Below are 17,605 nucleotides of genomic sequence, written 5' to 3' on the forward strand. Positions count from 1 at the left end.
GCAGCTCTCCGCACCCAGAGCTCAACGCGCCTGCGCAGGTAGAGGCCGCTTCCGGAACTGTTCAAGGACGGAAGCGCGGGCTCCCCGAGTCACGTGGCCGCGGGCGGAAGGGGGCGGAACGCGCGGGACGTGCTGCCGCGTAGTCGCCGGCTGAATGGGCGGTGGCAGAGCATGTGTGATCCGCTGAGGCTGCTGCTTTCCTGGGACCCAGAGGTTGCATGCCTCTCCCCGGCCGGACCTTAAAGCCGGGGGCTGCGAGGACGCGGCGGCGGCGGAGGAGGCAAAGGGCAGGTGGAGATAGGCCGGGCGCCCCTTTCCGAGGGTGAAGGGCCCCGGCTCCGTGGGGGTCATGGCAGCGCTGGCGGACAGAGTACGAGGCAGCGGGCGCATCGCCGCCGGGCTCCTGCTCAACCTACTGGTGTCCATATGCATCGTGTTTCTTAACAAATGGATCTATGTCCACTACGGCTTCCCCAACATGAGCCTGACCCTGGTGCACTTCGTGGTAACTTGGCTGGGCTTGTACGTCTGCCAGAAACTGGACATGTTTGCCCCCAAAAGTCTGCCGCCTTCCAAGATCCTCCTCCTGGCCCTCAGCTTCTGTGGCTTCGTGGTCTTCACCAACTTATCTCTGCAGAACAACACCATAGGCACCTATCAGCTGGCCAAGGCCATGACAACGCCGGTAATCATAGTCATCCAGACCTTCTGCTATAAGAAAACCTTCTCCACCAAAATACAGCTCACGCTGGTGAGTAGCTTCAGCTGGGCGAGGCGCACCTCTAACAACCACCTCCTGGACAGTCTTTCTCCCCGGGAAATTTGAATGGTTAACCTTGCGCCACGCTCTTTCCCGTGATCTGGAAATCCACACGAGTCCTTTGTGAGCAAGTGAACTTCAGGCTTATTTGGGGAAGGTGAAAAAAAGCCATTTTGGCGCTCTATTGGGCTTTTAGCCCAGTAGAGTGTGCTTGTCTCGAGTTTTAATAACTACTGTTTGATGGAAATCTTTAAATGCTATGATCGGTAAGAAAAGAAAGCTGTGTTGGGTGATGCAAATCTGTATGGGATTAAGTGGCAAAGCTCAAACTGAAAAACATTTATGATAAACGTAAAATGTTAAGTCTCAGGATATGTTTGCGGCGACATACTGCAAAGGCTTCAGCGTCTTTAAATAAGATAGACTAATTTCAGCACCTCATAACTTACAGCATTTAAAATCTTAATGCTTTTGTTATATGTTTATGTTTATATATTGTTTAGACACTGGTTTTGGGGTCCATTTACTACTCTGTGCACGCATGTTGTATTTTCTTGCAAAGTGCAATGCATCGACTCATTTTACCCAGAATTTTAAATAGAAGTAAATGTGAGCGTAAATATAGAATTATCATATTTCATTTTGAAGAAATAGGATTACCAGTCCGTTTTTTTTAAATGGAAAAAATATTTATAGAGGTTCATTGTTTCCTAATGATGTTTTTATTATTAACCTTTCAAGACACTGTGAAAGGAATACTAATTTTATGTCTCATAAATTTAATCTGAACAACGTTTACCTCTTTTTCTTTACAGATTCCTATAACTGTAGGTGTAATCCTAAATTCTTATTACGATGTGAAGTTTAATTTCCTTGGAACGGTGTTTGCTGCTCTTGGTGTTTTAGTTACATCCCTTTATCAAGTGGTTGGTAATTTTTTTTTTCTTTATGTGCCCTTTTTAGCAGATTTCATAAATTTTGAAGCTGTGCCCCAAGGTTTAGACAATACAGTATAGAGACAATAGACTGTTGGGAAGAAAGCATAATTGCATAAATTGTCTGACTCAAGGTGAAGAGAAGAAAGGAGACAGAGAAACTTGGGTGTATGATGCTCACCAAGTACCTCCCTACCTGTTTGTAAGTGTATATCCCATGCTTAACAGTCTGAGTTTGGGGTGATGGTATATTATTTTCTGGGAAATCTATAAAAAATGAATAGTAAGACTTTTTACTTGAGGATTGAGTCCATTGGTTGTATTTACCATTTACTCTTTAATTATGACATTACTGTGAAGGAGTGAGAACAGGTGCAAAAATTTGAACAGGAAAGGAAAATTTGAGATTTATAAATCTTTGCCTCAGAAGATACGCTGCTGTTACAGCTTGTATATTCTAATCATTTTTCTCAGTCAATATTTTATAGCAATGGGTGTTTCACTTCTTGCACTAGAGCAGTGACTTGCCTGTAACAGCCATTTATTTGACATTTGTTCATGGATTCACTTACTTCATTACCATAAAATCTCAACAAGTATTTTTGTTTGTTTCTTACATAGTGGAGAAAAGAATAGTGAATGGCAAAGGATACAGTGAAACAGTGTTTTCTCTGTACTGAAAACCGTGGGCTGGAAATTTTGGTTTCCAGTGCCTGCATATGGGGAATCAGAGCCAAAATATGTGACCAATTTTACTTTTTTCACAAACATCCACTGGTTATAAACTAAGGCATTCTTGTTATGAATGTTAGGAGCTTAATAATACAGCCTTAGCATCTTAAATTTTCTAGTACTGTTCATTTCAGAAACATTGTTATGTGAAAATTCTGGGGTTGAATACATTTCTTAGTGGCAGAGAAGCAGTTTAAATGAAAGAGAGCAGTGACATGGGAGGGTGGAGCACCCGCTCAATCTTATCACTCGGCCTCAAGATATTCTGTCTTTTACTGCAGAGAGAAATCAGAGGAAGCTCAGGTTTGTGCTTTAAGAAAATTGCATTTGAGCATACTTCAGTGAGTTTAAATTTAAATTTTAAAATTAGATACAGTAAGTGAACATTCCTATTTCTCTTTTTTTTTTTCTGCGGTACGCGGGCCTCTCACTGCTGTGGCCTCTCCCGTTGCGGAGCACAGGCTCCGGACGCGCAGGCTCAGCGGCCATGGCTCACAGGCCCAGCCGCTCTGCGGCATGTGGGATCTTACCGGACTGGGTCACGAACCCGTTTCCCCTGCATCGGCAGGCGGACTCTCAACCACTGCTACCACCAGGGAAGCCCCCTATTTCTCTTTTTTATTAAATGGACTTTATTTTTGACCCAGTATGGATTAATTATTTATTAGATGTAGCAAGAAATTTTATTTGTTGAACGTTAGAATTTTTTGTATTCCTTACACATCAGTTCAGAGTACTCACTGTCCATGCCAATATGACTGTTTTTGTTCACACAGGTTTCAAAATTGCTATAGGGTGGAATCAAAGGATTCTGTATCTCTCTGGTAGATATTTGAAATGAGATTGACCAAGGAATGATTGTAGACTAAGTCATGGTCAGAGTTTTTGATTATCAGTAAATGGTAAAAGTACTGGTACAGAATAGGTGTATTCCTTCCCACAATTCATTTTAAGGAAAGTTGTATTTTCGCATTGTTACCTGGTATAAGTTCTAAGTTATTTCTTCTTACACTGCTAGGGCATTAAAAGGAATTAAGAGATGAGTGACCAGCTGTTAGTTTTAGTTGTAGAAAGATGGTTGACTCCTTCATTCATTCAGCAGACATTTCTTCTGCGTTATGCTCAACCTTGATACAAAGGTAAAGGGCAGCTATCATCCAACATTGCAGAAACACACGGAGACAGCTGATAACAAGTAGTATAGCTCAGAGTATGAGGAAAGTTCTGAGGAACACCAGAGAGAAGGGGTAGTTCTGCACGAGGGCGGTAGTGAGGTAAGACTTTATGGGAAGGTTAACAATTTAAATTGAAGAATGCACAGGGATTCGCTTCGCAAAGAAATAGAGCAGAGGTCTTTCTTTGCAATGATGTGTGAAAGTACAGAGCATTTTTGGAGAACTTGATTTGTTTGGTGGGACTGGACTGTAGTTGCGTGGTGGAAAGACAAGGCTAAGGGGTGGGTGAGACCAGATGGCAGAGTTTTGAGTGTTATGCTGAGGAAGTGTGCCCTTTATCCTGCAGGTACCAGGAGAGGAGTTCACATGGGCAGTGACTTGATCACTCCCTGTGTTTTAGAAACGTCACTCTGGTGGCAGTGAAGGATGAATAAGAGGGACAACAGGGTGACAGGCAGAGCAGTCAGGAAGTGCTACATGGTTTAAGGGGAAGACAGGAAGGACCTGAACAAGGACAGTGGTACTGGACGTGGAGAGGAAAGAACAGACTTCAGAGACCTTTTGGAGAAATAATTAGTGGGACCTGACTGTGAGAATGAGGAAAATAAGGAGTCTGATCCTTGGAGATTATATCAATAATTATTGGACCAACACAGGAGGAGCTAATTTGGAGAAGGAAGTAATCAGCTTAATCTTAAACAAGCTCCCTCAGGTGATCTAACTGAAGATGGCCACGTTGAAGGTGGGACTTAAAGGATGCTCAAGGAAGGAGGTCAGAGCTGTAGATGTCAGCAGATAGTAAAAGATCAGTCAGGGAGATAAAAGAGGAAAGCCAGACATCTCCCTTACAGATAGTAAGTGACGGAACAGGTGAGTGAGGAAGCAGTGCAAACCAATAGTCAAGTTCTTCCAAGAGAAATCTGCAGGTTCTGCAGAGGGCTCCTGCCAGAAGGGGACCGAGGGCAGTCCTTTGATGTGGTCACTAGAGGTGAAGGTGCCCTTTTGGGGAGCAGTTTCATGAGAGGGTTGGTGGGCAGAAGCCAGGCTGCACGGCAGTGAGGGCAGGTGGAGGCCTGAGAGTCACCACCATTCCAGGCTGTCTGTCCTGTGTCAGAGATACACAGCTGCCCAGAGAGGCTGCTGGAGCAACACGGGGCTGTGCACATACCCTCTGCATTCATTTTTGCTTACTGCGGTGTCCCAAGCAAAAGAATCAATTCTTTGTCCTTCACGTTCACAGCAGACTCTTACTAAGGCTGACAGGAGTATGCTTCAAATTCCTTGCTCTTCTATTTTTGTCTTGGTGAATTTCTATAGACTTAGAGTTTATGTAACAGGATACTCGGACCTACAGGAAAAAGGATTATGTAGGAGCAGTTATTCAAAAGCCTGGCTGTTCCTGCCAGATCTTATTCAGACAGTCCTATCAAGCTTTCTTTAAAGCCTCCTTTTCAGTTATATTGGGATTTGAGGCTTTGGGGTGTTGGTTCTACCGAAGGATAGTCTTTTAAAGTTTGTGGTTATCTAGTTTATTGAGGAGTACTGGTGTGGGATTACCCACAGAAACGTCAGCCATAAAGAGGAAAGTTCTTTCTACCATCGATTGGGTTTTCTGAAGTGAAGGAAAAGACCTCAACATACCTTTCTAGCCACACATGTTGGCAGCCACCTGGGATAACTGAGGTTTCTGTCAATCTGTAATTAGAGTCCGCCCTGCCCCCCAGTCTTCGTTTTGGGGGCCATTTTTAGAAAGAAATGAAGTCGGACACTGCATCTGTATTCCTGCTTATCCTGCTTATAAATAAATATTAGCCTGCCTAATTTTCCCAAGATCGCTGATGCCTGTGGGCCCCGGTATGCATTGACTTTCCCCATCTACTCAGATCAGGAGGGAAGAGAGGATTTTTTTTTTCTGCCTTATAATTGAGAAGAAAATAGATTATCAGACATTGAATTTATAAAGCTCCTTTTATCCAGGGAGCTTAAAGGATATACATGTATATTATTGATCTTTGAAATCTTGTAGACTCATTAGGCATTTCCTCTTCCCCCCACCCCCGTCCCTGCCTCACATTCCCACATTTGTGGCTAGAGTTGCATCTTTTGTTTGTGGAGTGATGCTATTTTTTTCTGCCTAACTCATTCTCTCTCCTAATTTTCAGTGGGTAGGAGCCAAACAGCATGAATTGCAAGTAAACTCGATGCAGTTGCTGTACTACCAGGCCCCGATGTCATCTGCCATGTTGCTGGTCGCCGTGCCCTTCTTTGAGCCAGTGTTCGCAGAAGGAGGAATGTTTGGTCCCTGGTCAGTCTCTGCTTTGGTAAGTTCTAATTGTTTTGGTGTCTAAGAAACAAGATAATAATAATTTCTCCATTATTAACGCAATTTTTAGCTTTCAGAGCACTAGCTCAGATCCATTCTCACATTTAATCTTTATAATCACCCTTTAAGGGAGGCAAGGTAAGGATTATTCATTTAGGTGAAGAGACTGAGGCACAGAAAGATTGAGGGACTCGCTTAGGGTTAAATTGCCAGTCAGTGGCAAAACCAGGACTAGAATTCAGGTCTTCTGATGTCTGGTTACTGTGCTGAGCCCGCCAGGCTATTGCCCACCAATACTTTGGGCATTTTTTTTTTTTTAAATAATGAAAATATAACTGTTGATTTTCTTGTAATAGTATAAGTAGTACATGCTCATTGTATGCATTTTTGAACATACATAAAATTATAAAGTGAAGGTCCCCCCGAATCCTGCCACACTAAGATAAACACCTTTACCGTTTTGGTGATGATCATTTCATGGATCTCTTTCATATACACAGACACATGCAAGTGTGTGTATGTTTAATTTCATATGTATGTAACCGTATTATATACACTGGGTTTTTGGGAGGTTTTTTTTGGCTGCGCTGCATGGCCTGTGGGAGGTTAGTTCCCCTACCAGGGATCGAACCCGTGCCCCCTGCAGTGGAAGTGTGGAGTCCTAACCACCGAACTGCCAGGGAATTCCCTATATATGCAGCTTTTATCATGGATTCCTTTTCCTCAACCCTCCTACCCATACACACATCAATATCCCATTACCTCACCCCTGCCCCTTGAAATAAGTCATGTTAACATTCTAGTGTTTGTTCTTCCACGTTTTTCTCCGTGCTGTGCATACCCACATGTAGACACATACAACATGCACAGGCACACATGCACATATGTACACATAAATTACACATTGGTTTTTTTACAGAAGTGGGATCATATTACACATGATTTTCTGTATCTTGCTTTTCTCAGTTAACAGTGTCCCATGAAAATCCCTTCAAATCATTCTTTCAGTACCTGTATAATAGTTCCAGTTCTTAACCACTATGAACAGTATTACAGTAAACGTCCTTGTACATGTGTCCTCATGAACTGGTACTTTTTATTCTATGGGATAGAGTCCTAGAGTGGAATTGCCAGATCAAAGGGACCTGTACTTTGGGGACATTTATTAAATAAAGTTAGAAAGTATAACCCCCCTATTTAGGAAAGGAACTTCTGTGTCCCATACTTTTGACACAGTCGATGGAAACGTCTTTTTTGCTGGTGATGTTGATTTATCACACTTGCATCGCCCTTACTCTGCTCCAGGTACTATTCTAAGCTCTTTGCAAATATTAACTTATTTGATCCTCATAACAACTTTATTAGGTGTTTACTGATGAGGAAACTGAGAGACAGAGCATTAAGTAACTGACTCAAGGTCCACAGCAGAGCCAGACTTTGAATCCATGCATTCCAGATCCCAAGTCCACATTCTTAACCACCCTGCGAGGCTGCCTGTGAGAAGATTGATAGTTGTTTCGAATTCATATACTTTAGCATTTGCCCTTTTTTCCCAAGGTAGAAATCACTGGACCATCTCTCAGGTAATATCTGCTCTTACTTTTACAGAAGTTACCCATCTTGGTCATCTTGCCTATCAGCCACTGTAGCTTGAGCACCTTAGACTAGGAGGGGAGAGGCTTTATGTGACTGGCCCTCTGAAAGATTTGAAAACGAGGACCTCAGCAGAAAGACCATAAAAAAGGTCAAAGAAACAAGAGCACACCAGTCTGAGGCTATTGAATAAGGGAAAGTCACCTGCATTCCTTCTTGTCCCTAGAGGGCATCATTGCCTCAAAGTAGAGCATGTAATTGTGGGTTTTTTGTTTTTTGTTTTTTGTTTTTTTTTTGAGTTACGCGGGCCTCTCACTGTTGTGGCCTCTCCTGCTGCGGAGCACAGGCTCTGGACGCGCAGGCTCAGCGGCCATGGCTCACGGGCCCAGCCGCTCCGTGGCATGTGGGATCCTCCCGGACCGGGGCACGAACCCTTGTGTCCGCATCGGCAGGTGGACTCTCAACCACTGCGCCACCAGGGAAGCCCTGTAATTGTGTTTTTAATGATATGCCAGGTCATCAAGAAATAGGCGTGTGACATTCTATGAACTCAATAAAATTAACAAGGATACATTTCTAGAAACAGTTTTTAAAATCTTTAAGAAGCAAGTTTCTCTTAGTTGAAGATTTAATGGAACTCACTGTTGTAAAACAAATAGGGTGTTACTATTTCTACCTAAATAGGCTGCAAATCCAGTTCCCCTGGTCTTCTTCTGACTGCACTGATTTAAAAACTGAGAAAACCCACATGGGACAGAAAGAATCTTCAAATATATGACATTTTCTTTGGAATTTAAACTTCTTACTAATTCAAATTGTAACTAATATTTTCTCTAGATTCTCTTATTTCAGAAATAGAAAATGGTTTTATAACTTTTAAAATGAAATTGTGGGATATGTTTGGACAGAATGTTGTGTGTGTCTATGGTGGTACAGCCGCTTTCGTCCCCCATCTCAGCCAAGTCGGTTTACTCACCATCCCATGCACACACCTGGGCTTTCATGCCTCCATGCTTTGACCCATACTATTTCCTGCCCCCGCTATTTCTTTCTCTAGTCAAAACATGCATTTGAAATCCAAAGACTTTTCTTGCTATCTCAGCCCAGAAGGACATCTCCTGTCTAGAGAGTCCTACAGAACCTATTGTCTGTTTGCCTACTAACGAGGTAGAGCTCAGGACTCATTTTCTTTTCTTGCCTGAGCTGTTCATCTTGTATTGCACTCTCTCTTTCATGTGGTTAAGAGGTAGCATAGCAGAGCAGGTTAGGAGCAGGGACTCCAGTACCTTGGCCCTTATTTACTGGCTGTGTGTCTTAGGCAAGTTGCTTTACCTCTCTGTGCTCTGTTTTCTTGTCTGTAAAAAGGGAAGATATTTTACTCCCTCATAGCTGTTTGCAATGATTAAATGAGTTAATATATGTAAAATATTTAGAACAATTCTTGGTGCATAATAAGTACTATATAAGTATAAGCTATGATTATCAAGATTTTTATCATGTCCTCAAGCGGTTTCTAAGATCTTTGAGGGCAGGAACCCACTGTGTTCCTTACAAGGCCTGGCCTAGTTTTTTAGATAACTGATGAATGCCTACTGATTGAAGTTAAATAAGAATAAATATGAACAATTCAATGGAAAAAAGATCTGGAAGGCTATATACCAACGTATTAATAGTGGTGAGTGGTTGGGATTTAAAGAATTCCTTATGAGTTCTCTTAACAAGGAAAAAACTTTTTTTCTATTTATTTTTCTATTATTTAATTTTGTATGCACATAAGATGATGGATGTTCTCTAAACTTGCTGTGGTAATCATTTCATAATATGTGTATATTAAATCATGATGTTGTACACCTTAAACTTACACAATGTTGTATGTCAATTATATCTCAATAAAACTAGAAGGAAAAAAAGAATTCTTTATATTCTTCTTGCTCATCTTTATTGTCTGGTTTTTCTGTAATGAATATATATTACTTTTATAATAAGAAATTATTACAAAATAATTTTTCTTTGGATAGATAAGAGAAATGAATATGGAGATTTACATTCAGAGGCAGGATATTGTTGGAGAATTTTCCATTGCATTTTGTAGACAAAATTACATTTGTGAATACTACGCATTCTGCTCTTTAACCCTCAGTTCTTGCTATCTCCCGACTTGATTCTCTCTTTTTAAAAATCTTGTTTTTAATGGTTGATACAAGTGCCTGATGAAGTGTGTTTTCACTTGATGATTGCAATGATTGCAGCTGCTTTGCATTAATGATTCTTCTGGTTTATTTGTAGCTGATGGTCCTGCTCTCTGGAGTAATAGCTTTCATGGTGAACTTATCGATTTATTGGATCATTGGGAACACTTCACCAGTCACGTATCCTTTTCCTAACAACTTGCAAATGCGTAGTCTTTTATATTCTCCAAAACTCTGTCACGTTGATTTCCTTATTTGAGTCTCACACTTTCTATTGCATGCCCTAAATTGAGTAGAGTGAGTTATTTTTAGTCTCTTACTAGAGTCTGTGGAAATTTAAAGAACTGTGTGAACTGGGGAAATGGGTTAGCTTTCTGTGTGATAAATGCTTTTGAATTTTCTTAAGGAATAGGTGACCTTTTCCCTATCAGAATTAACATAGAGCAGCATTCCTTGTGCACAGTGGGGTTAAATAAATATTTGTTGAGTGAATAATGGGGTGGATACTTACGTTTTCCATCACTTTTCAGTTATCGATAGTTTGATAATAGTAAGGTAAAGGTGTGGTTAATCCAAATAACAGAAAATAATTTCAGACCGGTTATTCTGACTTTTGAGCTTGTTTTTGTATTTATCTGGCTATGGGTGTGCCTGCTTTTCTCAATATTACTTCAAATCAAGAAGTGGAGTCATGACTTGAATGTCTGAATCAAACTCAACTGCCCATTTTTAACATTTTGCTTTTAATGAGTGAACACCGAGATGTCAACAAAGTAAAAAAGCAGCATATTTGCCAACTATCAGTAAATAACAGTGATAATAATAATAATTTTTTTAAAAAAACAATACCTGGGACTTCCCTGGTGGCGCAGTGGTTATGACTCTGTGCTCCCGGTGCAGGGGGCCCGGGTTCGATCCTTGGTCCAGGAACTAGGTCCCACATGCCGCAACTAAGAGTTTGCATGCCACAACTAAGGAGCCCACGTGCCACAACTAAGGTGCAACCAAATAAATAAATATATTTTTTAAATTAAAAAATAAACAACACTTAATAAATGTTTATTTTGTGTCAGGCACTGTTCCAAACATCTTGTGTGTATTAAGCATTTAGTTTTTACAGCAGCTCGAAGAGAGAAATTCTATCATTTTATTCTACAGAAGAGGAAATAGAGGCACAGAGAGGTTGAGTAACTCACTTGGAGTTACCCAGCTGAGAAGTGTGGTGTCCAGATTTGAGCCCAAGTAGTGTAGCCCCAGGATTTATGCACCATGCTGCCAGATCAAGGCACAAGTATGTGCCCTGATTAAGAACATCCATTCATTCATTCAACAAATACTTATTGAATGCCCACTATAAACTGTTCTTTGACTTAATAAATATTCACATACTGAATATCTACTGTCTGTCATGCACTGGAGATGTAGTAGTGAACCAAAGAGACAAAAATCTTTGCTCTCACAGGCTTAAATTCTGGGGAGGAAGACAGGCTATAAACAAGAAAAATAAGGAATGGGCATATACAGGGCTAGATTGTGTTAAGTGATAAGGAGAAAAAGGTTAAGCAGGAAAGGGGCTGTGAAATGTTGGGGACAGGGTTGCAGTTTTACAGAGGGTAGTCGTGGAAGGCCTCAGCAAGACGGGTACTTTTATTTTTGGTTTTTTTGTGGGTTTTTTTGTGGTACGCGGGCCTCTCCCGTTGCGGAGCACAGGCTCCGGACACGCAGGCTCAGCGGCCACGGCTCACGGGCCCAGCCGCTCCGCGGCACGTGGGATCTTCCCGGACCGGGGCACGAACCCATGTCCTCTGCCTTGGCAGGCAGATTCTCAACCACTGCGCCACCAGGGAAGCCCTAGACGGGTACTTTTGAGTAAAGACCTGAAGGAAGTGCGGTTGCTCTGTGCAGAACAGGATGGGTAGCATTCCAGGCAGAAGGGACAGCAGACGAGAGGCTGGAAGGAACAAGAAGCCTGTGTGGCTGGAGCAGGAAGAACAAAGGGTGGGTTCTTTGTCCCTGAAGAGTAACAGGGGGCCTGACTGAGCAGAACTTTCACACGAGGACTCCTACACCAAGTGAGAGGGGATGGCATTGGAGTTTTGAGCAGAGAAATGCCATGATTTTATGTCTGTTCTAATAGGATCCTTCTGGGCTACTGTGTTGAGAACAGACCAGGGGGGCTTTTCAACTTCAGTGCTGTTGGCCTTTTGGGTCCACTGGACAGGCCTGTCCTGTCCTTGGAGCATGTTTAGCAGCATCTCTGGCCTCTACCCACTAGATGCCAGTAGCATCCCTTTCCCCAATTATGAAAACCAAAAATGTGTCCAGACCTTGCCCAGGTGACAAAATCACCCCTGGTTGGGAACCACTGTACTGAAAGCAGCAAGAGAAGAAGGGAAACCATCAGGAAGCCATGGTGGTTTGGTACCAGGACAGTCGCAGTGGATATAGTGAGAAGTGATTGGGTTCTGGATATATTCTCAAGTAGAGCCAGCAGGTTTTATTGGCAGACTGGATGTGGAGAATGAGAGGAAAGAAGGTTGCCCCCCGGTTTGGGCCTGAGCACCTGGCACGGTGGAGTTGCCATGGACCGAAATAGGACAGCCCCCAGGAGGTTTGGGGTGGGGGAGGAAGACCAAGTGCTCAGTTTTGGGTAAAACGAGTCTGAGTTCAAGGTCGAGGTCTCGGCTGGAGGTATTCCAGAGAGAGTCAGTAGTGTGTAGATGTGGTTTGAAGCAGTGAGCCTGGCTGAGATTACCAAGCAAACAAGTGGAAGAAAAAGAGGCGCTCAAAGACCGATTCCTGGGTCACCTTGGTGTTTAGAGTTTGGAGAGCTGATAGGAGCCAGGCAGAAGGGGCAGAGAAGGAGTAATCAAGGTGGAAGGAAGGAGGACAGGGTGTAGAAACCAAGTGAGGAGGAAGGGGAGTCAGCTATGTCCAAGGCCGCTGACAGGTCAAGCTCGAGGAAAGCTGGAAAGGGACGGAGGAAGGGGTGTGGTGAGGTGGAGGGCACTGACGATTTTGACGGGAACTTCAGCGTGTCTATGTGGAAGCTGACCGGAGCAGAGCAGAGAATTAGAGAGAGGAATTGGAGATGTCGGGTATAGATTGCTCCTGTTTTGTTTTGTTTTGTTTTATTTTTCTAATTTACAAAAGGATTCATTGAAGAATTTCTTTAAATTTGCCTTTCCTCTCGTGAAGCTGGGCTGAGGAGTAAGGAAATGCTGAAGTGTGGGAGCCGGTTCACTTGAAGATAGCTCATAATTGAAAACGAAGCCTGGTTTATTACGGTTATAATTAACATCCTTGGGAAGGTCCTCCATCCCGAAGGAAAATTACCCCTATTGGGTCAGGCCAGCACAGGTACCCTGGTGACTCAGCCTGTGCTCTCCTGCCCGAAAGCAACTTCCAAGCTGCATAGTTGGGCTCAGAACAGAGGAGGGAGCCTGGGCTTTGAGGTCAGACAGGTCCAGGTGTGCCAACCCGGCCCCGCCGCTGCCTGTGGGCCTGTGTGAGTTGTGGGAGGTCTCGGTCTCACTCTCATCACTTAAACGGGGGCTGTGGTACCTACAGAGTTGGGTGAGTGCTTGAGAGAATGTGTCCAGCACCCTGCAGATGTTTATTATGCATAAGTACTGCTGTTGATAGCTGACCCATAGGGTGCTTACTGGGTGCTCGAAGCCTCGTGTATATTAGCTTAGTTAATCCTCACCGCGATGCTGAGGCAGAGTGGTAGCTCTTTCTAGTATTGTTTTTAGGAAGAGTAGATGGGTACATATCAGACATCTAAAAAATAATAAAGTACTAATCCATATATAAAAAACTATTTAAAATACGGGAAGAGAATAATTTATAAAGGAACCATTTGTGTGTCTTTAGTTTGTCTTTTAAATGAACAGTGATTTGGAAACACCCTGATCCAGCAGCAAGTTACTGGCAGTCTACTCATCTCAGACATGGACTTTGGAGTTAAATAGACCCATCTATGTTTGGCCTCTGGCTCTGCCACTTACTAACTCTGTGATCTAAGTCACTTAAAATCCTCAAGCCTCTACAGTTGTAGATGGGAGGAGTGATACCACAGTGAAGGGAAATGTGATGCTTAAATAAAATGGTGTTGTGTGTGCCTGCCATGTATCGGTGCTCAGTGGTGTTCCATCCCCTGTCCCCGATTCCCCCTTAAACTTAAGCACACTGGCTGTGTTGACCTTGCGTCAGCCATCTGGCACCTTTCACGTCTCACCTTCTCTGCCAAGGGAAGTTTAGAAGTGGCGCCATGAAACAGCATCACAAATTGCTCCACAGAAGACCTTCTCTGTACCTTGTTCTGAATCCCTTCCCCACCCTTGTACTGCAGCCCCTTTTCTCTTCTTTGGAGAGGTCAACAGGGAGAGTTGAGGCAGTCTCCTGTCACTGATTAATTGCTAAAACCTACCTGAAGAAGCTAGGATCAAGCCAGCACTTCACTGAAGTTCCCTGTTCTTTAGACGGGGTGGGAGGCGGGGCGATGGGGGCAGGGGTGGGGCCGCTGTCTAGTCTGCGTTTCGTGCACTTCTCTCCAGGCACAGGAAGCTTTTGCTTCGTGTGTGTGTGTGTGTGTGTGTGTGTGTGTGTGTGTGTTTGTGTGTGAATATAACATCTTGCTTGTTCTTTTTTATCCTTATCCAAAATCCTCAGCTATAACATGTTTGGACACTTCAAGTTCTGCATTACTTTATTTGGAGGATATGTTTTATTTAAGGATCCATTGTCCATTAATCAGGGTCTTGGCATGTTATGTACACTATTTGGCATTCTTGCCTATACCCATTTTAAACTCAGTGAACAGGAAGGAAGTAAGAGTAAATTGGTGCAACGTCCTTAATTAGGTTTTCGTAGAGAAAAGGAAGTCGCCTGAAGAAGATTAAAAAAAAAGTATTAAGTGTGCAAGTTACTTTCAAAGATGAAACAAAAATTATATTGCAAAATACATTAAATGATGGTTTGAAAGAAGTTAAGCAAAGGAAATTTTATTCATAAATATGACTTTCTTGGGACTTACCTGGTGGTCCAGTGGTTGGGACTCCACGCTTTCACTGCCAAGGGTGCAGGTTCGATCTCTGGTCAGGGAACTAAGATCACACAAGCTGTGTGGCACAGCCAAAAATTTAAAAAATTTTTAAATAAAAATAAAATAAAATAAATATCACCTTCTCTTTTAGAGTACCTTTTTTAAAAAACGTAATTCTCTAAAACATGGCTGATGCTTCTTTTCAAAGATGATTCTATGAAGTACACAGAATGTTTGGTTATGTCAAATGAAGTACATGAAATTAAAGTTCTGTAATGGTGACAAAGGAATTCAGATCACTGTACTACAAACGTGTAGTGGTTTTTTTTTGTTTGTTTGTTTGGGTTTTTTTTTGGTTTTTTTTTTTGGTACACGGGCCTCTCACTGTTGTGGCCTCTCCCATTGCGGAGCGCAGGCTCCGGACGCACAGGCTCAGCGGCCATGGCTCACGGGCCCAGCCGCTCCGCGGCATGTGGGATCTTCCCAGACCGGGGCACGAACCCATGTCCCCTGCATCGGCAGGCGGATTCTCAACCACTGCGCCACCAGGGAAGCCCCGTGTAGTGGTTTTTAAGGAAGGACACGTAGGACTCCTCTACTTGCTCTTAGGTGGTCCCCAATGTGAGCTCTGTTAAAATTTAGGCCAAAGTATGCGAGTTAGAATTTAAAGCTAGCATTTCTATTGATATTTTAATTGTTTTAGTATAACTTCCTGCTTTTTTCATGTATAGATATGAAATAACATTTCTAGAAAGCAAACTGTAGTAAAGGGGACCATAAGCCAAAATCCGGTTCTAAAAGTACCATTTCTCTAGTAGAGAATTGATGTAACAAGTTAGATGTTATCAAAAAAACTAGTTTCTGTAGGTATTCTCTTGTTGTGAGCTCTCAGTGAACTCTAGAAACTACATGAAGTTAAAAAACTAGCTCCATGTTTAAATGGCTCAAAGAAAAAACTACGGGAGGAATTGAGCAGGTTTCTTCTTATCCTGGTGACTGTTCTTCTCGCTTCTTTGAGCATTTCATGTTGGTAATTTCTTTTTTTTGCGGTACGCGAGCCTCTCACTGCTGTGGCCTCTCCTGCTGCGGAGCGGAGCACAGGCTCCGGACGCGCAGGCTCAGCGGCCATGGCTCACGGGCCCAGCCGCTCCGCGGCATGTGGGATCTTCCCAGACTGGGGCACGAACCCGTGTCCCCTGCTTCGGCAGGTGGACTCTCAACAACTGCGCCACCAGGGAAGCCCCCATGTTGGTAATTTCTTAAGACTATCTTCCTGCTGTCATTCCCTACCCGCCACGTGTGAGGCATCCGTGGAGCTTTCTTTGGCACTGAAGGATCTGGAGTGAACTATGTCAGCCTTTCTAAGGGGGCTGAGGAAAATTCTTGAGCAGCAAGTCAAGGCAAGTGTTATCAAATACTAAGCAGAAGCTTGATGAAGATACGAGGAAAGATTTGGAAGAGAAGTAGAGAAACAGTCAATATTTAACAAGTTCCATGAGTTTTTTAAAGGGATAATTTTCAAAAATGTTATAGGGGAAATACATGATACTTAAGGAAATAATTGTGCCACATATTTAATAGCAAAATCTATTTCTGCCTTCCAACTTTTGACATTTGAGAATTCAAAGCAGTTGTTGATAACCTCTCACAATAAATTGACTGAAACAGGTAATCCCTTACAATAAATCATTTTCTAAACATTGTTTAGAAACTTCAACTGAGAACACAACACTTAGGAGGACAAAGAGCCACATGTATAAAATATGCCTTATAGGATTATTTTTTTCCTGGCCTGTTTGAAGTGAAAAGCCTCACTGAAAATCTTATTTTGACAGAATTTCAATGTATCAGTCAATCTGTTGTGTGGTTTTTATGTGTGGTTTTCTGTTTCTGTTTTAAATACTTTTGGTTCTTCTCCATTTCCAAAGATACATTTTATTGTGCTAAGAAATACAAAGCAGATTGTCTTGCCAGATGAACCTCAGGAGTTATGTTTGTCTAAGAAATGTTCCCTGTGTATGTTTAAATTAACATATAATTATTTACCCAAAGCTGGAGAAAAGTATTTCAGTATTTCAGAGGATTATGCGACTTCTATGCACTAACAGCTGAGTTGATTTGTGCCGTGTACAAATTGTAAATACAACTTGGGGAGGGGATTTATAATAAATGTTGGGGGAGAGTTATAATAAATGACTGATGTCAATAGGAATGCAAGGAAGGTTGGAACAAGATAGCATGGGGGGGGGGGTTACGTATTTATAAGTGAATAAAATATGTACTCTGGAACTAGAGTCTGATAAACATTTTTTGCCCTGAAGACCATCTTCCCATTGAAAAGGAAATTCCTGGGGGAAAAATATACCAGACCATAAGGACCAACCATAGAGACACACCAGAAATGCAGTGCTGTGGAAGAAAACATGCTGGCTGTCGTTTGTTACGGATGTAACTGCACTTGTTTTTTATTGTATATTCGATGACTGGACTTCAGCTGTTACCTGTTATAAATAAAGAGAACCTGATGTTTTTACTTTCAAGTCGCATGTTAGGACCGGCAGAAGGATGGCATCTGTGTTTATGCAGGGGTAACAGTGGCCTATCCAGCTCCCAAATATGCCGCATCTAATGAAACAAAATCCTCATCTCCCTTTTTTTTCTTTTTGCGGTATGCGGGCCTCTCACTGTTGTGGCCTCTCCCGTTACGGAGCACAGGCTCCGGACGCGCAGGCCTAGCGGCCATGGCTCACGGGCCCAGCCGCTCCGCGGCATGTGGGATCTTCCCGGACCGGGGCACGAACCCGTGTCTCCTGCATCGGCAGGCGGATTCTCAACCACTGCGCCACCAGGG

At 42.7% G+C, this 17,605-nt stretch overlaps 1 protein-coding gene across 3 annotated transcripts; it reads left to right on the plus strand.

Moving 5' to 3' along the window:
• Positions 1-42: 42 nt before the first annotated feature.
• On the plus strand, positions 43-17,293 carry SLC35E3 (solute carrier family 35 member E3). 3 transcript variants are annotated; one of them, XM_059081151.2, is made up of 5 exons: positions 43-751; positions 1,576-1,686; positions 5,765-5,923; positions 9,805-9,887; positions 14,382-17,293. In XM_059081151.2, exons 1-5 carry the CDS (start codon positions 350-352, stop codon positions 14,566-14,568), a joined length of 942 nt encoding a protein of 313 aa, XP_058937134.1. In that variant the 5' UTR covers positions 43-349; the 3' UTR covers positions 14,569-17,293. The 3 variants fall into 3 exon arrangements, 2 of the variants coding, with proteins under 2 accessions (XP_058937134.1, XP_066865814.1); XR_010835835.1 differs by lacking the exon at positions 14,382-17,293 and adding an exon at positions 11,563-13,840 and having other exon boundaries at positions 92-751; positions 9,805-11,348; XM_067009713.1 differs by lacking the exon at positions 1,576-1,686 and having other exon boundaries at positions 92-751; positions 14,382-17,286.
• Positions 17,294-17,605: the final 312 nt, after the last annotated feature.

Source organism: Kogia breviceps, chromosome 12 (genome assembly GCF_026419965.1).
Source record: "Kogia breviceps isolate mKogBre1 chromosome 12, mKogBre1 haplotype 1, whole genome shotgun sequence".
NCBI classification, from domain to species: domain Eukaryota; kingdom Metazoa; phylum Chordata; class Mammalia; order Artiodactyla; family Physeteridae; genus Kogia; species Kogia breviceps.

Coding starts and splice junctions, on each gene's coding strand:
- SLC35E3 (XM_059081151.2), top strand. CDS start 350: ATGGCAGCGCTGGCGGACAGAGTACGAGGCAGCGGGCGCATCGCCGCC. Junction 752..1,575: donor CCAAAATACAGCTCACGCTG/GTGAGTAGCTTC, acceptor TTTTCTTTACAG/ATTCCTATAACTGTAGGTGT. Junction 9,888..14,381: donor GGGAACACTTCACCAGTCAC/GTATCCTTTTCC, acceptor CAAAATCCTCAG/CTATAACATGTTTGGACACT.